General features: G+C 41.1%; 1 protein-coding gene and 1 non-coding gene across 3 annotated transcripts; one reads left to right on the top strand and one right to left on the bottom strand.

The window, feature by feature from the left end:
* Window positions 1–4587: 4587 nt before the first annotated feature.
* TRNAR-UCU (transfer RNA arginine (anticodon UCU)) lies at window positions 4588–4674 on the top strand. Its single transcript is given in 2 exon segments — window positions 4588–4624; window positions 4639–4674. It is a non-coding gene; the product is annotated as a tRNA-Arg (tRNA).
* Window positions 4675–6691: 2017 nt separating this feature from the next.
* GCLM (glutamate-cysteine ligase modifier subunit) lies at window positions 6692–25704 on the bottom strand. 2 transcript variants are annotated; one of them, XM_058808006.1, is made up of 13 exons: window positions 25470–25703; window positions 22849–22914; window positions 22392–22476; window positions 21602–21658; window positions 20189–20391; window positions 19854–19968; window positions 15689–15978; window positions 13309–15032; window positions 12166–12298; window positions 11403–11498; window positions 10861–11025; window positions 9597–9706; window positions 6692–8244 (listed from the first exon to the last, which is right to left on the bottom strand). In XM_058808006.1, the coding sequence occupies exons 1-13, from the start codon at window positions 25587–25589 to the stop codon at window positions 8151–8153; spliced, it is 3258 nt and encodes a 1085-aa protein (XP_058663989.1). In that variant the 5' UTR covers window positions 25590–25703; the 3' UTR covers window positions 6692–8150. The 2 variants fall into 2 exon arrangements, with proteins under 2 accessions (XP_058663989.1, XP_058663990.1); XM_058808007.1 differs by lacking the exons at window positions 6692–8244; window positions 9597–9706; window positions 10861–11025; ... (2 more) ...; window positions 13309–15032; window positions 15689–15978 and adding an exon at window positions 16152–18141 and having other exon boundaries at window positions 25470–25704.
* Window positions 25705–26666: the final 962 nt, after the last annotated feature.

Here is a 26666-nt window from a genome sequence, read left to right as displayed (position 1 = left end):
TTCCAAAACAAATCTGCTGTGGTTACAGACACAAAGCTCCTTTTTTTTACATTTGTCAGTCTCGAAGCACCGATCAAACCAATATTAGAGCATACCCAGTATAAGAGGCAGCTGCCTCTTCACGCAGTCATTTCAACAGAGATTCTCAAGGACAAAGTTTAATGTACGTGGTGTATGAACTAACTTTGCTTTTACACTTTCCTTTCATACATCTCTTATCTTCAACACATGGTAAATTAAGTCTTCCAGCTGTAATACAAATTAGCCAGACTTTAATTGGCCAGTATGATGGTAAATCTGGGTCAAATAATGAGCATAGGCTATTGCAACTAGCAATAAATTTGGCAGATCAACAGTTCTGAAAATAGTAATCTATCTGCATTACAGAATCACACTCATTATACAATTTTATGGATGGAAAATAAGAAAAAGAAGATTTGAGTAGGACTCCAGATAGCTAAGTCAGAGCTGAGCTGGCTCTGCTAGGGACTGGAAGAGATATTTGACTAAATCATTTAACCATGAGTCAGTCTACCTACAACTGGAATTCTGCAATCAATCTTCTTTTATGAAACCATTTGATACCATCAAATTGAATTTTAAAAGGCTAGCAATTACTAACAAAGTAATAACTGATGTATACATTTCAGGTAGCTGCTATTCTATTTCTAATGACATCTTAGTTTTCCAACTGTGCACAAACCTCAAATTCCTTCTGCTTTTTCTGTTCATCTCTCCTTTTTTTTTCCTGATGGTACAAAGCCTTCTGCCACAGCTCCTTTTCCTCAGTTAGCTCCTGTGCATCCCTGATCTACACTCTAGTAGCAATTATATCAGAAAAAAGCCCTGTGGTCTTCTCTTACTATAGAAATAATTTCAGATTTCTACCTGTGTACAAGAGAATGCTCATTTTCACAAGAAGTCACTCTGATCTTTCTGCAATTTGTGAAATTGGAAGAGATCTGTTTCCCTTTTGGTAGATAGCATGCAGGGGTACAAGAGGCCCAAGACAGCAGTGATGTCCTTCTAGTGACACTTTTTGTTCAAAGGACACAGAGAATCCACAGGCAACTCCTTTGTAGCAGAGGTGCTCGATGACCTTCCTTGTCCACTGTGTGTGTGAACCAAGAGCTGCTGAGCATCTCCTCTGCACAACTGTGCCTGTGCAGGGTCTGCTGCTCAGTCACACCCTTCACACTTGGGGTGAAAGAGCAGGAGTGAGAAAGGTGAAGAATGTGCTCAAACAGTTAAAAGGTTATGGATACTGACTGAAGAGTTGTCAATTCCACAGAAATATTATGGAGCTAAAGTCCTGCAGCTGGATATCACCCTAAAAGAAAATGTGAATTGCTTGCCTTGCCATGCTTCAGGGCCAAGACAAACCCAGGGTTAGAATTTGGGAATTCTGCCAGGATGAAAAAACCAGATCAAATTAACAACAGAAAACACTGAAAACATTGAAATTGTCTTGAAACAGACTCCCATCTCTCTGTAAATCAGATGTACTCCACTTTTGGCCAGAGGCACTAGCTAGGACTTCTCCAAACGTCCTGTTGCAGTGCTCTGAGAAGTGCCATGTGACTGCTCAGGTTTGGCACTGGCAGGGAGCACTCTTGCAGTAAATGCCTTTGCAGCACCTGATCTGTTAGTAGAACTACACAGAATTAACGTTATAACCCCCTGGAGAGATGATTTGGCATAACTGATCATGTGTCCCCAGCTTCTCAAAGGCAATGCTCTTGGAATTTCTCCTGTCTACCCAAACATATTCAAGAGGGCAGAACATGCATTAGGCCAATAACAGCCATAAATAAGAGAATTGGAAGAGGTTAACAGCTTCCTGCTGGCAGCCTGACAAACAAACTATCCAATACCCTGACAGTCACATGGCAATTACAGCCTTCCCTGAGGAAAAGGCAGAGATGCAGAAGCATCTACAATGCAGAGAATTTATCTGCATGTTAAGAAAATAAAATTTTAAAAAATGAATCAAATTGTCAATTACCAAAAGAAACCTCCCTGAAACAGTTCTTTCCAGTATCCTCAGACCTTGTACATCCCAGCATTTTTTCCTGCCAGTTTGAAGAGTGCTTTCTCTTGCTGCACTACACAGATGAATCATTAGAGCAGTAGGGTTGTAATAATCCTCCCTGAAATGTAGAGATGGTGAAGGGTCCCATTTAGGTAATCTATACATTACAGCCTTCTCTGACCTCTTGCAAAAAGTGTATTAATCACACTTGTTTTTAGAGAAAGGTGGTGGTACTCCCAACAAACATCTCTGGAAGCCCTACAAATTTGGAAATTGCCATTAAAATTCATTTTAAAGCTCAAATCTTACCAAAAGTACTTGGATATACAGTACATAGCACTACAGCACATTAACAGAAGTTAATGTTAAAAACCATGTTGTAAAAATGATTCACAGATGACTTTAATTTCATAAATAATGATGTCTAGATTTATTTTAATCAATAGAAGACTGCTATAGGATGATAATAATTTTTGCCTCCATTGATTCATTTCCTGTCTTGTGTCAACGTATTCCTACCTCAGTTTCTCCTCCCTTTAAAAAATATCAAAATAGCTCAGCAAAATTTCTCTGAGTGCTGGTAACTAAGCTCAGCACAACTCTATTCCAAGTAACTTCTGCTCCTTGATAAAGAACATGAAGTTGAAGAGGAGCTGAAATGAAAGCCAGCTTGCAACAGAAGTGGACTTCAGACAGTCCCAGAAGAGGGAAAGTCCAAAGGACCGACCTGGATACACACGGCAGCAAAGGTTAAGGAGATCGGCGGTTTTTGCCACTGAGCACATTCCGTGAGATCATGACCCGGGAGCCGCCCTGTTTCTCGTGCAGTAGCTCCATCTGCTGTCCAAACGCAAAGGGGGACTTGGCACCGGCACTACATCTACAGAATAAAAAAGCAAAACGACTTGAATATTTTGAAAAGTTTCTGGAAAAACTCCGAACGTTTCCCGCAGTGTTCCCGCATGAATGGAACCAGCCTTTTCTACCTTTATAAACCAACTATCCACAACGAAAATACAAGAGTCTCAGAACCAGTCTTGTGACAAAAAAGAATGGTTCTTCACCATCTGCAGCCACTCAGTGCCATGCTGTCCGAAGGTGCCACGCCACCAGATCACACTGGTGAGGCACCAACATTCACTGCACCCCACAATGAGCACACCCAGGTGTCCACAAACTACAAGATGCTTACAGTGATTCTTAGTTACTTACAAGAGGTTTATTTGAATTGCACAAACATAAATTTAAGCTTATTCTGAAGATCAACTCAGTTCTTAAAAACAAGACTTCTGTTTCTTTTCTGCAGTACAGGGCTTTAAGGAGTCAAACTTTCCAGATTTGCATTCCTTTACCAGGAGCACTATGAAGAGGTCTGTCCATAACAGAAAAATTGTGGCTGTGGCAAGACCCAGAGCTGGCAAATTCGACCAGATGTGCTCCGAATCTTGTACAGCTTAGTGATTCTTGGGTTGTTTACAAATGTTCTGGGTCAACAACAGTCTCTTAGCTTGGGGGTTGTACCCCCAGTTTGGTACTTGCTGTAACAGCTGAACCCTTCCAGCAAGCTCCTTTCTGGGCAGCATTGCAGGAGCTATTGGGTCACCAGGCAGCTCAGGAGCTGCGGCTCAGTGCTGGCCACGGGCACGGCAGCAGCCGGCTCCCTGGGAAGCACAGCAGGCCCTGCCGGAGTCACCGCGGTTATTCATTACACGCGCTATCTCAGCCCCGGCTGCAATACCTCAGCGATTGTGGATCCGAGCGTTTATTTTCCATCGGTGTGATTAGCTTCCTTGTTCCCTAGATTTTAGGGCGTGCTTAGTTATATGTTTTTCTCCACTCTTATGGGTAACTGTACTTTTAAATTACGATGAAGTGCAGCACGAGAGTGTCAAAGTTTCACTGCACAGGCCTCGCTGCCCGGGGCCCTCCCGGGGCCGGCAGCCCCGCGCCCCTCCCCGAGCAGCAGGCCACAGGCTGCGCTTGCGAGGCTAAAGAAAGAATACCTCCTACTCTTGTCTCTTGGGGTTTCTATTATGCCTATTCATTATTAAAAATATGGTATCACAGACTTGTTTCAGGCTAGAATTACAGCTTTAAAGGAAAAATCTTCTCTTTCAGAATCCATGGGGGAGGGTGGTGCTACTGAGTATTTACGGACGTCTGGAGGAAGAGTTCCTCAATACAAGGCCAATTGTGGGTTATAATTATATCCCTCGAGCATAAGGATCAGTACTGGAAATGCCAAAGTGGGATGCCGACAAATATTTTATAGTGATTACTGATGAAGTCGGTCTTCCATAAGAAATAAGGACGCAGCCTGGTGGCGAGCGCTGCTCAGGAAGCCGTGGGCCCCACCCGGGCTGCGGGCAGCGCTCAGGCAGCACTCAGGGGCTGCCGCGGGACTCGTTTGCGCAGCACCGTGTACGAATAACCCTGCTCATGCTGCCTAGGAAAAATAAAACTGAAAAAAAAGACGAAAACAGCCGAAGCATTCGGGGCTAGCGCGTGACGGCGCGCGCAGGCTCTATTGACGGGGTGAGAAGATTCCAACAGGTGGCTCCGTGGCGCAATGGATAGCGCATTGGACTTCTAGAGGGTTTGAAGGGATTCAAAGGTTCCGGGTTCGAGTCCCGGCGGAGTCGTGTCTTCTCTTTTTCTATTTTATTTATTTTTTTAAAAATACATTTCCCCCGCCCCCTACGCCTTTTGGGCGGAAATCTTTCCCGGGGCTCCCCTGTCCCTTACCTCACGGCCGCAGGTATCCGGTTCGCCGGCCTGGCCCTTCTCCCGTCAGCGAGGCTCTCCGGGCCCGCCTCCCGCCGTGCCTGGCGGCTTTGGGAACGCTGGAAGCGGGCGGCGACAGCCGCCATCGACCGGACCTGCCGTGTCCGCTCGGCCCGGCGACACGAACCTTCCTCACCGGCAGCGAGAAGGCGGAGCAGGAGAAGGGCTCTGCTCTCCTTCCCCTGCCGCCCTCGGGCTGAGGGAAAAGGGCTCTGCTCTCCTTCCCCTGCCGCCCTCGGGCTGAGGGAAAAGGGCTCTGCTCTCCTTCCCCTGCCGCCCTCGGGCTGAGGGAAAAGGGCTCCGCTCCTGCTCCCCTGGCCCGAGCTTCGCCACAGCGGTCCGAACCGACAACCAGCCCTGTGGGGCCGCTACGCTTCCAGAACTGTCTGCGAAAGTAATTTTACTTAAAAACCCAAGACTTCGTCTTTCCTGGAGGCAGTTCAGTTACGATGGGTCACTGTGATACATTTCTGGTTAGTTTCAAATAACAAGTCCACAAACTGCACAAACCAGAATTAACACAATATTTTCTGACTTACCGACAGAAGATTAAGAACCATTTTAATTACAGCAATCAAACTGCTGTAAATAAAACAAAACAGTAGCAGCAATAAACAAAGCACCTTGATCTTGCTCAGAATGGAATAAATTGATCTGATTCATTATTCCTGAGTTACTAAATTTGTGGGGTTTTCTTGATAAATTATTTTTAATTCTGCAGGTGTGACTTTTCCAACTGCAATTCTGCTTATTTAAAAGCAATAAAGGAAAATCGGAAAATGAACCACGCCATCAGGCACATTAACCATCAGTCAGTAAAGGTGCAATTACAAATTAGCACCAATGTTTCTGCCATTAAAAGACAATACTACTCACAATTGATAGGGAGAGCTTCATTAAAGTTTTTATGTTTCCAGAGTAATCTAATACCACAGGCAATCACATGGTGCATTTGGGTTTTAATCTCTCCAGCACCTTCACCTTTATGTCAATTTCAAAGCCCGTCTGTATGTTTTAAGGCAAACTGGAGGTTAAGGGAAGGTGCTCTGGTCAGTGCCACATCTGACAGGCTGAGGCACCAGCTCAGGCCAAGCCAGCCAACACAACCTGTGGGTGCCAGGCTGCAGTCCTGGAACACAGCACATCCCACCCCTCTGCAGCCCTGGGACACAGCACATCCCATCCCTCTGCAGCCTGGGACACAGCACATCCCACCCCTCTGCAGCCTGGGACACAGCACATCCCACCCCTCTGCAGCCCTGGAACACAGCACATCCCACCCTCTGCAGCCCTGGGACACAGCACATCCCACTCTGCAGCCTGGGACACAGCACATCCCACTCTGCAGCCTGGAACACAGCACATCCCACCCTCTGCAGCCTGGGACACAGCACATCCCACCCCTCTGCACACAACACGGGCACTTGCTGGGCACAGGGTGGGGGAAACAGAAGGGATTAGAAGAATCAAAGGACAGGATACAGAGCCCAAGCCAAATCCCCTTGTAGCTATGCTGCATATGAAGTAACTGCTGGAGCTATTGAGCAGCCCAAGCAACAGGCACAGAGTTGTTGCTTGCTGTGTAACACCACAGCTTGCATGTCTGCCTCAAAGTCTTTCAGACTTGCAAGTTGCTTTTGCAAAGTTGCATTTGGAACACCCCAGGATGCAACAGAATGACATCTACTGTGATGCCTTGTTTTCTTCTCAGTGTTCAGTTTACATTTTTTTGTGCCTCCATGTCTCAGCCAGAGAACAAGACACCTAGCTGTTTTTATTGGCTTTTTTATCATTTACTGGAAATTGAGATACTGGCCTAAATGTAATTGCATTAAAATAGCCTGTGCATATTAACTGAGACCTAGGGACAGGTGGTTCTACTTGTATTTGTTTAATATTTCCCAATTAATTCACTTTACTTTGACACCATTCATCTCCAAGCCATGAAGATTTCTTCAGGACTCTAGATTCCTGTCTGTTTCTGGTAGTACAACATTATGGACAATGTTGGAATGATAAAAAACACCCTAAAGGATCTGAGGAAAATTTCTTTCAAGCATCATTTGGTGGTCAATACATACCACAATGCTCATTTCACCATAAATAACTAATCCTTAAAAAAACTAATTCTCAGTAGAAAACTTGATGGTTAAACATTAGTTAAGAACATAGTTAAGCATTCCTTGCTTAAGATCTGCAACCTTTAAGCTTCGGTGTTCTTGTGGCAAGGAAACAACGAACCACTGGTGCTCTGACAGTGACTTCTACATCCTAATCATCCAATCCACCTAAGACAATGTAGTGCCAGTTTAATTTCTTCTATTATTCATCTTTTCTGCTACCTCAGGGCAGTAACCAAGTTACACTAATTGTAACAGCAATAATGAGCAGGTCATTAAAAACCAACCAAACACTGCAGCAGTTCTGACACTCAAGTGATGGTCGTGAACTGTCACTGAAGGGGAACTGAGCCAGTGACATCTGTGGCTCTGCAGTGGCAGCAGAGGCCTTCCAGACTCACTCTATTTGCTCAGCTTGAGCTATTCCAGGTCAGCTAACAGACAATCTGCACAACACACCCTACATAATGGATGCCAATGTTATTTCCAAAAATATCATTAGACAATAATTAAACGGTAAAAATTAATAAAAACAAAATATGATTGTTAAAATCTGAGTTATATTACTTACGTAGTACTTATATTATTTATTAAATAATATGTAATTTGTATCTTCTAAATTATATATATATATATATATATATATTATAATGTATACACACATAAATATAAAAGTATATGTGTAGGCACTGAATTCCAGGACATTCTCTATACCACTATGGTCAGTGTTGAGATAAACCTTTAACAACCAAACCATTTTTCAATACTTTCCATTACAGTTTTGGCCAGCAGCACCTCTGACAAATCAAGGAAAAATATATTCTAGCACACAATATGTGCCAAGATAAATTATGCATATAACTTTAAACTGAATTTACTAATTAATTGATGTGAAGTCTGAAGCCTGAGAAGACCACAATCTGTGAAGCTGAATTTTTTACTCAGATTTAATATGCTTTCATATCATTATCTCTTTACATAAATATTAATCAAAATAAATATCAATTTTAAAATTGAAATGAATTTAAATTGAGATACATGATAATTTGCTAAAGTTTCCTAGCTTTATTCTCACAGCAAAAATTTCCCTAAACCTCAATTTGGATCTCACCTGCAATCTTAAAAGAAACCAAACACAACACCACAACCATAGCATTCTGTAAGAAAGTTTTATAACAAACAAGTTGTTCCAGCTTGGGATTTTTCTTCAATTCTTAATTGTGAAATTTCTTCTTCTTCCGATTCCTCTTCCCTGCTGCAAAAGCTGCTTTTTCACTCATGATCTCCTGATACTTCTTTTTATTATATCTGAACAAAATAGATAATTTACTTTTAAGCACGGCAAAACCAAAGTTCAGGAAAAGATAACATGGACAGTACTCTATGCACATTATTTGCCAAACTGAGTTTCCTCATCTTTTCTGAATCAGTTTCTTTGATTCATACATTTATGCATAAGTAAAGGGAATCAGCAGTTGGATCAATGATAAATGCAGGTAAATTTGCTTTGGAAGTAAATTCTGTTGAATTTTGTAATTAATTTTGGTTGGGGGAGGGAGGGTGTCCTCATTACATATGCAGTCACATTTTGGACAGTTGGCTGAAACACTGCTACTGCTCACAAGGGGAAGACTCGGCCATTTCCACAATACCATGAAGAAACTACAGCCATTTTATAGTGCCTTCTCACCACACTCAGGATAATAAACCTTACTCTACTGCAGATGGACAACTGAGATGAGGTGAATACTCAACAACAAGCAGGGTAATTGCTGAATGTGAGCTCCTCCAACAGACTCTTGTGTACCTGCAGTGATGAGTACCACCGACACTGCACACTGAGTACTGCTGAGGCTTTAAATGCAACACCAAAATCTGACAAATATCTGCACTAATGCTGAAGTATATGATTAAAGCCCTTAATCAGGCACAACATAAATTAATTGATGAAATTTCAAATACATTAATTTTTAAAACTCCTTGCTAATAAATATCTAATAAATCAGGTCAAATCAGAAAGCTACTTAAGAAATAGATGCAGTAAACTTGCCTTCCCAACATTATAGTTAAATTTACAAGTCTGACAAAATTAACTCTATAACCCCAAACCATGCACCACTTCAAAGAAAACATATGAAAGGAGAAGTGAATATTAACATCATGTAATAACCAATATCAAAATGGACCAACAAAATGATCTACTCCAAAAACTGTAAGCTGTGCAGACATTAATGAATCCAATCATAATATTCAGGTAAGCCTGCTGGCACAATTTTGATTCCCATGACAGGTGGCAGGCTGATGTATTTATAAAATGAAATAATATCAACATTCACAGAATTACAGACTGCTCTTTTCTTTCAATTATGCCAAGAAAAAATAATCAGTCTTTAAGAGTGACTGCCAATAGTGATGGCTGAAGTTGGATAAAATCCTTTAATGAAGATTAAATATACATTATCTCATTCTAATTATACCTTAGATAAAGGTTCTTTAGACCTTCTAAACTGCAGTACTATGGAAATGCTAAAAGACTAAAAATTTGTCTTTGAAGTATTAAAAACCACCCTACAAGCTGAATAAAACAAGAAAAGGCTATAGAGTTAAAAATAATCCTCTTTTACGTGGGATATTAGAATTAAAGAACTACTTTTAAATACCTTCTGAACTCTGAATCTGCAAGCAGCTCCTCCACAATTGTTCTCTTCCTCTGCTTCTTAGGGATTCGACTGTGATAAAAGTCTATGGGAGAATCAACTACAGTTCCAACCTAGGAAACAAAAATGAAAACATTCTTACTGTACATGAACAGCAAGATATTGATTATTTTGCCTTTTTTTTTAAATCCCCAGCAACAAGTGTGAAGACACCTATAGAGCAGATGAGAATGACAGCTGCCTAATAGAAGTGCAAAAAGCCAAAATAAATAAGTCATGTTTTGTATGCAGAGTCCCTTTTGGTCTCCTTGCATAGTGCAGAGAGGAAGGCCTGAGCTTTAAGACTGTACATTTTCAATGCTGGACTGCTGTATCAACACTTTAATTCATTAAAGTTCCTAACTTTTAAACATTTTAAACATAAGGGGAAAGGAACCTTTATGACCACCTTAAACCTCTTCCAGTCCTTCCTCCTGGTGATTTTGCTAGATGACTGCACAGCAGCTGTATCAGGGCTGTATCAGGGCTCCACAGCCCTAACACAAGGGCCTCATCCAGAAACACATCCCATTTTCCCAACCAGCATGTCAGTCAGCTCTCATGGCTCAGCTCAGCAGTAAAGATACACACAGTACATGTTTCATGCAGTGAAAATTAACCTGTCTGGAACACTTATGTGGAACACTTCAGTCCAATTTTCTCTAATTTCACAATATATAACACCCTGGACACTTCAGAGTGAAGTGGTAATATTTTGAGAAATGAAAACCTTTCCTCAAGCATGCTAACTATTCAAAGTTTCTGGAGGCCTATTTCTACAGCTTACCCAGTAATTTCTTTATCGATACAAACAATTTCAAAGATGAGAGCTACAAGCAGCAAAAATTTCAGCTTATCACAAAGGCAGCTGTCTCAATTTAAACTGTATTAGCTAGTAAGAAAATAAAAGCCAATTATTTTCTACACACTTGTTTACAAAGGCCAGTACTCCAAAAAAGCAGTGAAAATCTAGTCCCCTGAGGGTTCAAAATATGAATTCAGTAAGATATTTGATCATTTCTATAAGATCAGCCAAAGCTAAAAACATCAACAGCATATATACATATGTAACACAAAGTTAAACAGTTGCAAACTCCAGCCAAGTAATCAAAACACTTTCATAATTAAGATATGAAATTAAATTAATATAGAAGCTACCTACGAAATAGGCATTATTAGGTATCTTTAAACTTCAGCAGTACAATGCCACCTTCTGCTGCTTCCTTACCTGGAAGTACTTGGGCAGACCATCTCTGTCATTCTTCTTATAGAAATGCTTCGGGTCCAATGAAGCTCTCATCTTCAAAACTTTCAGATCATTTTTCAGTTCACTTGTGATTTCTGGGGCTTTCATACCAAACCAGCCATCACCTGTTGTTTTCTCTCGCTCTGCCTAGGATGCAATACCAAGAACAATGAATTTGCATTCAGTAACTAGGACGGGACAGAAAAGTGAACTCCTCCCTACAAAAGACAGATAAAGCATTTAGAATGTAAATATGTACCCCTAAAGCACGTATTTTATGATTATTATAAAGGAGGTTATCAGTACTGCATCAATGACAGATTTGTACTGAGCATATAACCATTAACTTCACTATGCTTGTGACTGAAAGGATGACTTTTCACAGGCCAGCTCAAAGAAGACCCTAATAAACTGCAGCTCATCACTCCATTTCCAGGGAGGCCTGGATACGCTCGGGGTCCCAGCACGCAGCTTTTCACCACACCTTGTTTCATTATTTGAGGCATTACCAGCTCTTCACTTACCCTGCGCTGTTTCTTCAGCTGGTGAAGTGACTCCCTGTAGGGTGGGACACATTCCTTTCTTTCAAAGTCTGGAGTTATTACACTCTTCTGCAAGAGCTGTAAGAATTTTTTTGAACATTAGAGAGCCACCTCACTGGTACAAATTTTACTGCTTAACTGTATTTACAGAACCTACTGAAGGACTCATGCAGAATCTAACAAGCATTCTAATGCAATACATGAGCAGTAAGATCTTCAAAACAGAGCACTGGACAACAACAGAAAGCAGCTGACTTGCCCAGGAGGAGGTGAGACAGCAAATCCTCTGGAGTAAAGAGGACTACTGTGGATGAGCCAAAGAAAAGTCTCAACAAAAAGAACACATACCCTTTACTTCAAAGGGTGCTTTTGAAAAAAAACCTGCTAAGTCCATACTAGGGTATAGACTCTTATTTACTGAAATTCATTCTGGCTATGGACTAAATATCTTGTCAGCAGACCTTAAGCTTGTGTATCATTAGGCAAAACTCCAGGTATAATCAACTTTAGTTTATTTTACAAGGTAATGCTAGAATTTGCACTGTTTTTCAGTTTCTGATAAGTCAGGTATATTTAAACTTTCACCATTAAAAGCAAATGTAAAACTACACTGGTCAAAGAGAATGTAAGTTCTCAATGAACCATGAAAATTATACTTCTTTAAAATCAAACAAACCAACCTTCTTAGACTAATATCTCTGTGTTACTATAGTCACAGATAACTCAATAACTGTAAACATGTTACCTGGTCCTTCTTCTTCTTCTGTGGTTCAATTGCACTCGATCTAGGCTTCTGATTTTTTGCATCAAAACTGATATACAGACCTCCAAGCTTCTTGATATTCAAACCAGGGTCTATGCTACTGGAAAGATGTAAACTAAAAAAGAAATAGTTAATAATTAGAACATTGTAACATGCATGCAGCTAAACCTTCTACTGTCCTGAGGAAGATGAACAGAAAAAATATTTTTCTTATTTTTCCCAAATAGGTTCAGTTCTGCAATGATTTTAAGTGTTGTTATCTAGATTATGTAGTTTTGAAATAACAGGTGTAGGAGAATTCATGCCATTATATGAAATAAGACTTATTATTAAAAAAAACCTGTGGAATAACTTCCACAAAATTTTTCATATTAACTCTAATGCTGGACTCTCATCTTATGTATTATCTTCTGTATAACAGAATTCTTAAATTTGCTTAACCTTGTCAGAAGAAGTCATGATTAGCATCCTTTTATATTCTGACAAGCTTGCTAGCTAAAGAGAAAAACCCCAAACATACTGACAGTAAAATTACTATAACTCTTAATAAAAAGTATGAAGAAAACACAATTCATTGCTTTAAACACAAGAAGGGATTTTAGCACCAGCTGGACTACAAGAATTCAAGTAGTATCACTCCACCTAAATTATTCTGATTCCATCCTAGGTTTCACCTGAAGAGTCACCATCCACAGCACAGCAACAACTGACATATAAAATTATATGCAACTATTTAAAAAGCATTATCTAATTAGGCAATGTGTAAGGAATTTGCTGGACCTTTTGTTATCTCCATTCCAACTGGAAAAAAAATTAACAAAACTGTGACCTGAATAACCAATTCAGTCAGCATGATCAGTTTCACATTGTTTTCTAGGCTGAACACATACAAGGCCTCCAGATGCCAAAAAAAATTCAGATTTCTGTTCCTACTATATTCAAAACTGAAAATAATCCCGAAACCTAAATTTATGGACCATATTCATATTTTATAATATGTGCAACACCATTTTCTGCAGCAACATGACATATGTGATAAGACTAGTCCCTTATTTATTCTGCACTTAATGTGCATATTCTTAAATGAAATGCAGATTCTTTAGCTATTCCTAGTAAGATACTTACACATCAACCTTATTTTTCAACAGATCATCATCTTCATCTTTTTCATCTTCATCTATCAATTCCTCTTCATCATCTTCTAAGTCTGATTCTTTAGCTTTTTCACCTCCTTCATGCTCACTTTTAGCATCACTGTCTTGGTCTACATCATCCAGATAATAGTTCTGGCTGGAACTCATGCCAGGCTCAGTATCAATTACAAAAAGACCTTCAACATGCAGTGAACCACTTTTTAAAGATTTTTTGAAGGAAGGAGTTTTCTCATCTGACTTTTTATAACACAGATTCTCATCAACTGTATCTATGTCTGCCACATCACTATTTTCAGAGTCATCACTTTCACTGTTGCTCAGAAACAACGCAAGGGAGTTATTATCACTGCTTGGTTTTTCACTGCTGTGTGATACCTCATTTTCTTCTGTTTGGTTGTCACCAATGTCTACACCAATTTTAAGCATCCTGCTCTTACCAATGCTTTCATTTGTCTGGGCAACAGCGATGTCCATTGATGGGCTGCTCACTGCACTTGCTTGCTTACTCTTCCTTAATTTATCATCACATGAGAAAGACTGCTGTGCATCTGTCTCAGCATCTGCTCTCTCACATTCTGTAATTTTTTTACTTTCATTTGGTGTTACTTGTCCTTGGGATTCTAGGAATTGTTTGGGACTCATGCAGTCTGTCAAAGAAACAGACACATGCTCCAATTTCCCCTTCCTTGCAAGTATTTTACTGTGATCTTCTTGTATTTGGCCACATATTGTATCTGAATGGTCTGTCTCAACAGACTGCGTATTTCTTTTTGTTTTTTTCACAGGTGATTTAGTGTCACTTTGTTTTGTTTTTGTAGGACTGGATGCCACATCATTTAAAATCTCTTCTTTTGCATCTTCACTCCATGTTGCATTAGCACATTTACTTCTAGGTGAACTGGGTTCTTTATTACCATCAATGAGAATGGAAGCATTTTCTGTGTCATTGACAAGTTCTGCACTAGGCCTAGAATCAGAAATTATGATGGGATCAGATTTAACAGTGTCCTCAATTAAATTCTCATCCTCTGAAACACATCTATTTTTTTTCTCGGTCTGCTTAGTATTTTGTGCTTCTGATTTCATTTGCATGCTCCTAGTAATTCGTTTGGGAGTGGCACATGGTTCCACAAGAGAACTCGGGCAACATGATTCTGCATCAGACGTATTTTCACTCTGGGCTTCAGGAACTCTGTGTGGCTGCAATTTTTTACTTTGTCTGCTCCTTGTACTTGTGGGAACATTAAGCATCTGGACACCAGAAACAGCAGAGGAACAAGACTCAGCTTCAGAGACATCATCTTCATCCTGAATCCTACTTAACTTATTTACAAAAGCTGTACTGTCATGTCTTTTTTTGTCAGCAGAATCTGGTTGATAAGGAATTACAATTTGTCGCCTCCGTGTTATTCTTACAAACAAAGGTGTCTGGAGACCGGATACAGAAGAGCAGTTTGATTCTGCTTCTGACACATAACCATCAACTTGTGGCTCAGCAACTGATTGTGCTGATGGGACAACTGTGTTCTCATTCCTAGTGATCTGCATCTCTGAGCTATCACTGACATCTGATTTCATTTCTGCATGTTCCAACTCTTCAAATGGACATTCCTGAATCACCTCTGGCTTACGAGCTGATTTAGTTCTTCTGGTCATCCTCCTAGCCACAGGAGTACTAATTTCAGCAGATCCCACCTAGAAAAGGAGTAAAAAAATATATGGTATTGACAGATAAAATAACTACATAAAAAGAATGCTATAAAAATCGCTAGCAAACTTTTAAAACAAATCTACTTAAACTCACAACATGCATCTCTGTGTAGCCCTACCTATGTGGAGGAAGCCTTAACAAACCATCCCTTGCTTATCTCTACTGTATTTTGGTCAGGGCAGGAGAAGAAACATACACATCCTTTACGAAATATAAACAAGTATCTCCTAATTCCAAAAAGTTCTGTCAAGTTGTCAGGGGAAGCAAATCCAGGAAAAACGTTCAGAAATATTCAAAGACTTCCTCAACTATAAGCCACTAAACACTATCAACTATCAAAATGTGCCCCAAAATGGTGTCCAAAACCAATTTTCGGTCTACGAACTAGCTGGCCTCTCAGCAATCGCAAAACAAGGTATGATCTGCTAAGTATTAAGTGACAGAAACAACGCTAAAACATCTGTCACGCAAATAAAATAAGCCTGCCTTTAACTGCCAAAGCTAAATGGCCTAATGACCTCCGGCGGCTGCAGGCACGGGCACGGCGGGCGCACCGCCACCGCCACCGCCCCTCCGGCCCGCGGCCGCGCTCCGAGCGGAGGCTGCACCGCCCGCCCGCCCCGCTCCCGGCTCCGCTCACCTCCGCAGCACCGGCGGGATCGGCATCGCCATCGCCGGGGCTGCTGCTGCTGCCGCCGCCTGCCCGCGGCCCGGGCTCCCGGCGCCGCGCCGCCGCCCGCCGGGTGTTCACCATGCTGCTGCCGCTGCGCCCGCCCCTTCCTCCCCGCCCTCCTTCCTTCCGTCCTTCCTGCCGCCCGCCCTTCCGGGCCCGCAGCAGGAAGAAGGGTGCGGGCGGCCCCGCGACGCGTGCCACCCGTGGAGTCCCGCGGTGCACGAGTTGGAAGAATGTAAAATGCTGCACCAAAATGCCTACGGGGGTTTCAAATTTTAGTTAGACTTTCAGGTTTCTCATGGAAGGAAATCCCCTCTCACCCATCTTGATGCAAACCACACGAATGAGATAATGTGGTAATTTGATAAAGTGTTATGCTATTGGTGACTCTAGAAATGCCACGTCTTAGAAAGTACTTTTCTACAGCAAGCAAACTATCAGCAGTTTACAGAAAGGAAATAAATCATCCCATTAGAGCAGCCTTTACATGGGGTTAGCACAGTTCCTGTTTTGTAGCATTTCAATATACAAACCTGAGCACACATGCCAAGTCTGGTAAGGTACAGATTTAGTCAAACACACAGAGATTACAGGTAGTGGTTAAATCATAAGCACACAGCACAGAGCTAGTAGGGAAGTTTAAAATTAAACTACGGTAATTTTGAACTCTGATGCACACTGGCCCAACATTAAAAAAGACACTTCATTTTTATTAAGAGAAAAACATCCAAACTTTTATTGATGCATTACTAGTTTCAATTCCCTGTTTGTCTCATTTGTCAAGAGAACTGAAGAAGCTAAGAAAATTTTCTGCTATTTGCCACTACAAAAACAATATCTGAGGACTAAGGTACCTTGAAAAACCTTAATTCATTAAACATAGTGGAATGGATTATAGGAAGCTGACACTCCAGGCACTACCTACAGGCATTCAAATTCCACTTGCTGCCTCTATGAAGAATTTGAAAGACGTTGGTGAAAAGTCATTCCCTTACAGTCCAAATCTCAAAATATGTACAACAAAGTTAATGACTACCACCAGTATGAGGCCATGCCCCTATCTGAAATCAAAATGTAATTTACTGTTTTAGACACTTGGTATCAAAGTTCCTGCTGAACTACAAGTTGAACTTTAGGTATCTACTCTCATTTAAAGGCCAAGGAAAGGAAAAGGCGTTTTTGACAGACGGACTACATTAAACCAAAAGCCTTGCCTCAGCTGCAGCAATCTCTCTGGGGTTAAAAAGCCAATGTGCTAATCTGCTGCTAAGCAGAAAGATACCTAACTTCAGGCTAAGCCTTGCTTCATCTTTTCTGAGTGGCACTCAAGCAACAATTTTCCCAGGCAACCTCACAAGAAGTAATTCATTTTAGTGAACAGCATCAGCATTTCTGTCTATTCTACTTGGCTAATTGCTTGCGTAGTTCACAAGTATCAAAAAAACGAGCCACAGTTGAGAAGGAGACAGGCACAATTTTTGATGAACAGATTTCTTCACTGCTTGTTTTCAAATCTTATTTTAAACATTCACTATTAATACATTTTCTATTTCAAACAGTAAAAATGCCATCACACTTGTGCGAACACTAAATGAAGCATATCGAGGCACAAAGAAGCCAGAAGCAATTCAAGTAACAATCAGAAAGTAATTTGGAAGATGCATTTTCTTCTAAATCATAGGGGTCTTTTCCACTCTATTAAAAATAAACTAATTTTCCCATGCCCGCAAATTAAATAGCTTACTTGACTATATATACATATCAAATAATGAGATAACAGCTTAATTTTTGGGGTATTGAATCATTAAAAAAATGACAATTTTCTATAAAAGCTAGTCCTTGAATGCTTGAAATGTATTCACCAGGTATGATTTAGGAGAAATTTGTTTTTTAAAAAAACAAAAATATATGTTTCTCCATGCTACCTAATGGCAGCTAAAATATAATGTTATATTTTACAGTGAACTGGTCATAAAAAGGAAATTATTTTAAACTGTTACTCTACAGATATCTTCAATTAAAAAAGTCCCAAAATATTTCATATTTTGAATGAACCCATCAATAGTTAAGAAAAATAGTGTTAGAACATTACAGACACTCCTACTGACATCACACTGAATAATTACAACTTTTGGTAGTTCATTATAAATGCTGTAAAAATCTTTCTATGAAAAATGCAATGTTCCCCCATCCCAAAGAAATTTAAACAGCCTTTACAAAAAAAAAACCACCAACAAAAAAACCAGAGTTTTAAGATGCATTTCTTTTAGCTTGTATGATATAGCCTTTGGACTTGATAATTCCTCTGCTTTTAACAATGACTGAATACCGCAGAAGCCATAAAGGAATCCAGTTGTTGGCTTTCATGTTCTGGATGCTTTCCTGGAGAACTTCTTGGAAACTTGCTTCACAAAGTAATTCTGAAGTTAAAAAGGGATATTTGTGCTTAAAACAATATCATGTAAACAGCTGCAAAAAGCAACACTTGGTAAGAAAAGCCTTTTCCAACAGTCAGGATCTTAAGTGGTACCACATACCCCTCAGATCCACTCCTCCAGAATGCATTTAGGATAAAAGCAGCTGAATATAAACCAAATAAATCTCCAGGACACTTTTTTGCAACATTAAGTATTTCTCACAAAACTAACTGAGACTCTGGAATATCAAAATGAGTTGATCAGCAGAGTCATTAGTGGAAGAAAAAGAAAATTAGATTTGAGAAGCTAGCTAGACAAAGCAGAGGTGAGTAAAGCTGAAATCAGCAAAGTACTGAGCATTCAGAGTTACCTCTGCAGTCACTGTAAAGTCAACATTCACAGTATTTCCCATAAGGGAGCTCATAATAACCATAAGCCCAGAAAGCCTTAAGAAAAATGGGCTTAAATGCCACAAAACAAAACAAAAGAAGGCAAGTACAAATCCTCCTAGTTTCCTCTGGAATGTTCATCAGAAGAACAATGTCTTTGGTGAGGAGTGCTTACCAAAAATGGTCTCGATACTCTTCAGCTGACTGTTACAGAAAAGTTAGGCCGAGCAAACAGCACATAAAGGAATCACAGCTTGTGCTGTTTTCTATCAAATCCTCTGCTCCTTAATTTCATGACTTTCAGTGGATACTATTTATTAAAATGCAAGTTGCATTTGACTTCAGAGGACTTGGAAATTGAATGGAAATTGTCAGATTGAATGGAAATTCATCTTGCATGCTGCCAGAGCAGTGATAAATCCAGCTGAGGCACTGATGAAATTCATCAGTTCTAACAGTGGTACTATGAAGTACATATTCCATAAGAAACGCTTCACATACTTTTTTCTTTGGGATCAAGGGGAAAGAAAAGAGAAGGAAGGAAAAGCATCATCATGAATAATTAGTCATGACCAAGAATGTAGGGAAGGACTTAAATATATATCGTTTAAGACGTTTTATTATTCCAACAAGGTGTTAAAGTGTCCAACTCTCTTAAAAGTGTTCTTAAGTGAAGAAGACTGATGATGTTTGAGAGAAATGAATGTTTTATCCCAGAATATTGTAGAGAACTGGGAACTCAGTTATACAGCTCAAAGGAAAGCCTCTAATTTCTTCATTAATTTAGCAAATAAATCATTGCATTAAAAAAGTGAAGAATTTACAACATTTTTTGTAATAATGTTATTTTAAGAAGTCAAGACTTTGAAAGAATCCTATTTAAAGCATAATAATTTTACAGATCTAATATTACTAAACTACTCAAAAATCAACTGGCCATTAACATTTTATGTAATCTATTTCACGTGTTCCAGGCAAGTACACTTTCATTTCTCATTTACTGGCAATACATTTAATTCCATATTTTGTAGAAATAAACATAGTACACATTGCTCAGTACGTTGTTCTTCTATTTATTTTATCTTCTCTGATTAGAAGTATTTCAAGAAATTATCCAAGGCTGCAAGCCTGTTTCAAGAAGGGGTGGGGGGGAGGAAGCAACAACAGTAACTTAACAGAAATATTTTATAAAGGAGAGACTTTTAGAATTCTTGGTTCAGGCCTCAATTATAACAAACTCTGAAGTTCAGGAAAAGATTATCCCTGATTTTCTATTGAATAAATGCGTTTAGAAGTCTTCTGTTAACTTAACCAGCAAAGTCTTACCTTTGGGATCATTGTGAGTTAGCAGCTGTATGTCACATTCTTTTGCAAATGCTGTGAGATCAGGTGGCATCACACAACAGGAAGCTAGGTTCACCTGATTACTACTTGGTTTCACCTGAGTAACAAAATATTTTTATAAGAAAAAATTACTAATGTACTTATATTAGCTGTTTCCCTCACGCCTTCTATTAGAACAAAAATTTTGCTTTGAACAATTTGTCTTTGACCATTGTTTTGAAGTCTGAGCAAGGCTAATTAATTCTGCATGACTAATTAATGTAGGCAAGCAGTTACTCTGTCCTAAGAACCGCTATGAGTAGGAAGTTGGTTCTCACCTGTGCCCACAGATACAGCTGCTCTAACAGTGTTTTATCTAGGTCGGAGGCACCTATGGCAACAATCTTCTTGTTTTGAACTAGATTTTCAAGTTCTTTCCAATAAGGTTGCAAATATTCCAAGGAGAGGTTAGTTCCATCTTCAACAGGAGGTGGGGAAATAATGACTGAGTCTAACTGAGCAACTCCGAGGGCAGAACACGCTGAGGAAAAAGAACAGACACTGCAAAATCTTTTATCAGATATGAACATAAACAGCATGACTCTTCAAATTTAGCAAAAACCACACCTCCTGCTTCACTCTGCTAGCTCTCCATTCACCATTTGAAACTCTGAGTGTATCTGAAGTCAAGAATAATAACACAACCTTTTTAGCAAAGATTCAAGAATACAGCTGAAGACCACGATCCAGTTTCAGGTCTTGGGAAAGCAAAAAACAAAACAATCAGAAAATGAACAAAAGCATGAAGCTTTTCCCTCCTTTTTAATGTTAAAACTGTATTTTTCTCTGAAGACACTGATGATAAACAAGTCTCTATTTCTTCACCCCCAATTTCTTTTAAAATTTGTAGCTTTCACCCTGAACTATACCTTAAGTACAGGACATGGGTTAGGAAAACTACTTGATATGTGTGAGGGAAAAGTGCAAGTCTTGGAGTCTCCCTGAGCTTTAGGAAAAATGCAAGTCATGAGGCCTCTTAAGCACAGTGAACGGAGTAGAACTGCTGAGCTAATTATTTTCTTCAAGAGGGGGAGTCCATTATTGTATGTTTGACAAATGGTGGTAAAAATTACAATAAATAAGCTATTATCTGGGGTATCAATAGAGAATAATGGTATCTGGCCCTTTCTTGTTTGGTCCCCCCTTAAGCCCAACAAACTTCCAAAAAAGTAAAGTTCATTGCTGCTCACAATTACTGCTACCTAAGGCCAACAGAACTTTATGCAGGGACATTGTATGGCATTTTCAGTAAAACCTAACTATTTCACCAGCTACTTGCAGCATTATTTTATTTCCTAAATAATCTCTGAAAAACTACTCAGTCACTAGCAAAGTTCATGATGTTAAATGCAACTAACAAGAACTGGCAAGAATGGCTGTATCACTGCTATTAAAACATCACATGCTAATTACTTTTTAACAAGTTTTGTGTGAAAGAACAGAAACTTGCTTCTGATTGTAGCAAGGAATCAGATTTGAGTTTGTGGATCCAAGCTCACAGTGATCCATTTAATAAGTTTACTGACTGAGCTACTGTGCAAATAGATTTGATTAAGTCTCTCTTAATAGGAAAAGAGGATATACTTGTGACAGTGACCAAATACACCTCTTAGAAATAACATTAGAAATTTTTCCATCTAAGTTCTAGAGTAAAAAAGAAATCTTAACTTAAGTTTGAGTTCCACACTTACCCAGGTCAACTGCGTCTCTGATCGATGAAGAATTTGATCCAACGATGAAAAGCTTTGCTATTTTCAAACAAACTGTAATCAGTAACTAAACAAGCCAGGTATTCCTAATATACAGCCATTTGCTTTTGCTGTAGTCACTATTAATGAGTTTTTGGGTAAAAGATTTTTAAAATATACACCATTTGCTTAAAAATTTGAAAAAACCCAGTTTTTTGAAAGGTCATTGCCCAATAAAGACACTGTCCTCTTAAATTTCGATGCTGTGCAGTCTCAGAACAAGAAATCATCCAGTCAGATGACAGAGAAAGCTGTAAAGCATCAAGACACGAAGCAGTAACAGTAACAACCTGTATAAGAACCCCAAATCTAATAGTACAAACAGACTTCTTCACAACTTACTGAGACTCAAAATGTACTAGAGTTAGTTTGGACTTCCTTCAAGTTCATCATATTCAACCTGGAAAAATTATGCAAATAAATGTGCTTCCAATACTATTTCCTAATTCCAGTATTATCTGTAATATTTTGCTTCAAAAATGTCAAAGATTCATGAAATAAATTTAAAATATCTTGAGGTGATGCAAGTTAAGCTAGAAAAATGCTGAGCTGCTTTAAAATCTGAAATATGAATTCAAGACTGCCTTAGCCAATGTTTAAGAACAACAGTGTGCAATAGTGCAATTTGATTCTGCAATTATAAAAGAGAGCAAAAAAACCCATCTATGAATATCCTATTAATGACTTCATATGAAATCTTTCAATGATACTGGATTTTTGACTGTGTTCTTACCTGATACTTTCAACTCATCCCTTTCTTCAGGATTTATTTTTTCTATAGCTTGAGCTACAGAACATTCCAGAACCTCCCGAGTTTCCTGTAGTAAGTACATGAGACTTATGAGCAACGTCAAGAGGAGACAGTAAGCTCCTGAAGAATGTTTTTAGGTAATTTGAAAAAAAAAGAAAAATAAAAAAAGAAAAAGCAAGTGCCTTACTGCAGTTGGAAACAAAAATAGTAGAAAAATGCAAAGACAGAAAGCAAGTAACCCAAGGCTTCTTGATCACTGAGGGGACATCAAAATAATGAACGTATATGGAAGGCCTTATATGACCCTAATATAGAAAATACAATTTACTGCTTAGAATTATTGGCACAAGATTCAGTAGTAAGTTTTAGAAGTGTAACCAACTATTTATGTCTTTGATTTCACATGGAAGATGGACAAGATGCATAACACCTCTCCTACCTGATTTTGGTCTTGGCTGATCTTTGAGCTCCACTCAGTCAGTGTTTTCTGGATGCAGTCTCGCACCTACAAAACATTTTTTCATGTTGAAGCGTGGGTATGTTCCAACCACACACAACCACAACAGTACAGAGATGGGCAGGACAGACTCACAGCTGAACTAATGACACCACACCACAGAAGATTCTTCCTTCATAGCTTCTAGCTGAAACTTGCTCAAACTCAAAATTTTTCTCTCCTCTTCCACAGAGTTTTAGCAGTAATACAAGTACTTGTAGTTATTTCTCAGACCAATGCCATCTTAAAAGGAAAGTACAATGCTAAGCAAGCAAGAACTAAGACATGGGGTGGTTTGGGGTTTTTTGCACAGAAATTCCTAAGTTACAAAGCAGTCAGAAAAGAGCGTAAGTGCCCTGACACTGCAGAAATGAGACTTGACAATCAACCCCTAAATACTCATTGTATTAATTTTTTCTCTTTTTACATGCATACAACCCTTCCTCTTTACTGCCTACCTACTCCACTGAGCAAAACCACTAATGCTTTTAAGTCCTCCATCACTGTAGGGGGAACCTACACATCCTATGCCACACTTGCATTTTTTCTTCATCCACAGATGCAAAATAAACTCGGCTAAGATTTTGATAATGACTTTTCTTGAACATAGTAAGACATAATTATTAAAGCAGCTAACTAATTTTATACAGTACCAGTGCTGCAGCTGTAGCTTCCCTCTGATCCATCCCAGGAGTTAAGCACAGGTACTGTCTGACTGCCACCTGCCACAGGTAGGACCACTTGCACCAGCTGCTGCTTTACTTCACTTTCCACAGTGTATTTTATAACTGTGTGCATACCTACTTTGTGTACCAGTAAGCAGCCATTTCCCATGACACCCAACTCGGAGAGCCCTAATACCATGCACAAACTAGAAGTCAACATCCCTGCCTGATATCAGACACAATACAGGAGCAATACTTTGTGAACAGAAATACTATACATTCCTTCCATCATTTAAAACAGTATAAAAGCCCCTAGACCCAAAAGGCAAGAATTGACCGTCCCAGTAAATAGCTAAGCACAATAACCCTTTAATAAAATAACTCTTAATCCGATTTTAATACAATTTATATTGTTATCTTTTCCTTTCTGGGGGCAAGTGAGACAGTACTAAATTTATATATGCTGCTGCTTTGCAGCTGCCACAGGACATATTTCTATTGCGGTTCCTATGCACCCGCCTCCGACTCCCAAGCACACCACTCCCCTGCCCTCAGGCCATGTGCAAAGAGCAGCGCATTCCACTGCTTTCATCAGCTTTTCCAAACACAGCTGCATCTCCTAACACTGGCATTCACAGTTTCCAAAATTTTAGCTTACATTCTGCCACTGAGAACTGACTACACCAAAGAGAGGAGCTGATTGCAAATGATCCCATTTATTTGCTTTTGAAAATACACCTACTCTGGAAAGCCAGTGGATTCCCCTTTAAACAAGTGAATTTTAGTACCTTAACTATTAGTTATGCACATTGGCCACTCTTTACTTAACAGCCCTCCAGAAACTCCCCACACAAGGGTGCCCATCGTGACACAGCTATGTCTTTGTTACAGAATCCAGCCTATTTCACACAGATCACAGAATGTTTAATAAACAACCAGGCCAAATAAAACGTTATGTGGTCACGTTACAACCACATGACAGCTCAACAAGAGTATGATGAATGATTCCTTCTTGTTACATCATCCTCCCTGCCACCTTTCTTCCACTAGTGCATGATTAATATGCAACCAACTAACTTCTAGGTTATCACTAGTGTGACTACATAGCAATAATCAGCCAAACCCATCGTTTTTCTCATTATTAAGTGACCATTCTGAGATTACTGTGCCATGATGAAACAGTAAATATGGTGGTTCTGAAGTTCATGGCCACAGCATCTCCAGACATTTTATGAGAACTGTTCTAAGTACTGACACACGCCGCTAAAGGCAATACTTTTAAGGTGATGATTAAAAAACTCTTTTCAACTTCTTAACAAAGAATGACAGCTCTCTGCTTCAAAGAAGACAACTGCTACTTTTCCCAAGATCTGCCTCTATGAAGAAATTAAAATTAACTTGCATCATCTGTAATGCAAGCTCGTACCTATGCATATTTTTATCTAACTAGAAAAGTATAAGGGATCCCCTTTGCCATTACAGACAGCACTTAAATTTGTAAGTGTTTTCTGATCCCTTAATTCCCGGGATCAGAAGGCTGGGCTCGCTCCTTCTCAGGGCAGAGTGCTTCCGGGGGCCCCGGCCTCCCCACAGGGCAGAACACAACGAACGCACGAAAACAGACAAAAAACCCCCTCTGTTTTTCCATTCCCATCTCCCGCCTCCCGACGGCACCGGCCAGCGGATGGCTCGGGAGCCAGAGCCCCTCCTCGCCGTCACGGGCACCGGGCCAGCCGTGCGCCACGGGAACGGGTCCCGCTCCGGACGCGCTCGGACCGCCGGGAGCGGCACCCAGCGCTCCCTCAGCCGCCAGCCCGCCCGCGGCCTGGCCCGGGCCCCTCGCCCCAGGGCGGACCTCCGCCGAGCCGCCCCGAAGGGAAGCTCCGGCCCGCCCCTCACCTCCTCGCCGGGGGTGGACGGGCACTTCTTGCGGAGGCAGCCCCAGTTGAGCAGGTTGCCGGTCTGCAGGGTGAGGGTGCCGGCGCGCTCCAGCAGGGCACGGGCGCCCTCGGTCCCCATGGCGCTGCTCAGGCGGTGGCCGGGGGCTCTCCGCAACACCTACGGCCCCGGGCAGCGCCGAGCCGGCCGTGACTCAGCACCGGCACCGGGGCGAGGGGCGGCGCGCGGACAATGGGCGGCGGGGCGGGCCCGGCGCGGGAGCGGCACGGAGCGGAGCGCGCTCCCCCTCGCGCTGCCTCACGGCGCGAGGCCGCGGGCAGGCGCCCCCTGGCGGCGGCCGGGCCGCAGCACGCCGGGCGGAGCCTCCGGGGGGCGGGCAGAGGGCGGGGCCGGGATCCGGGGGGCGGGGCCGGCAGAGGGCGGGGCCATCGGGGGCGGGGCCGGCCTCCCGGCGCCGCCGGGCTCGAGGGGCGCCGCACCGCGGTAGGGCCGGGTCCGTGTGTCGGTCCCTGGTCCGTGTATCGGTCCGGCCCCGAGGGCCAGCGGCCGCGGGAGCCCGACCCGGCATCGCCCCCAACGGAGTACCCAAGGCACACGTGGCGCTGCCCGGTAGTAGCGGCCCGGGTTCGGTAACACCCCCCGAGCCGCGGCCGCGCCGGGCTGTGGCGGCTGTGCAGGCTCAGTAAATGAGAGGAACCATCTGAATTGTGCTTATGACGCGTTCCAGTAACAGGTAGCCACTGACAGACACCGAGCTAAAAGGCCCAGAAGAAGCATCCAAATGCTTGCCCCTTCTGGCTGTGTTTGCACTTGGGTGAAACAGTGTCAGGGCAGCGCTCCAGTTTTACACCAGCTGGTTCCGGTGAAGACACACCGGGTAAATCCTGAAGGGTTATGGTTCGGGAGTATTTTCTTTTTTGAGATGAGGAGACTTCTGGAACACCACACTCTGACCAAAATCCTTCTGTACTGGAGAGTTGAGGGGGGTGGCTTTTTTCTTCTGTAACTCATGTTAAACGGAACAGTGAGCCACAAATTCTAATTTTGCAGTCAGCTTGGGAATTTGAACTGTGTTTCTAATAGATTTTTCTTCCTCAAGCTGTATTGTGCTAGTAGAGGGAACCAATTTGCATAACTTCTGTCAATCTGAAGCACTGCCTGATCGCTTTCTGGTACAGAAGGTTACTTTAAATGTTC

The sequence above is a fragment of the Ammospiza caudacuta genome, chromosome 7 (assembly GCF_027887145.1).
Source record: "Ammospiza caudacuta isolate bAmmCau1 chromosome 7, bAmmCau1.pri, whole genome shotgun sequence".
Lineage (NCBI taxonomy): Eukaryota > Metazoa > Chordata > Aves > Passeriformes > Passerellidae > Ammospiza > Ammospiza caudacuta.
This window is presented reverse-complemented; position numbering and strand designations above follow the sequence as displayed.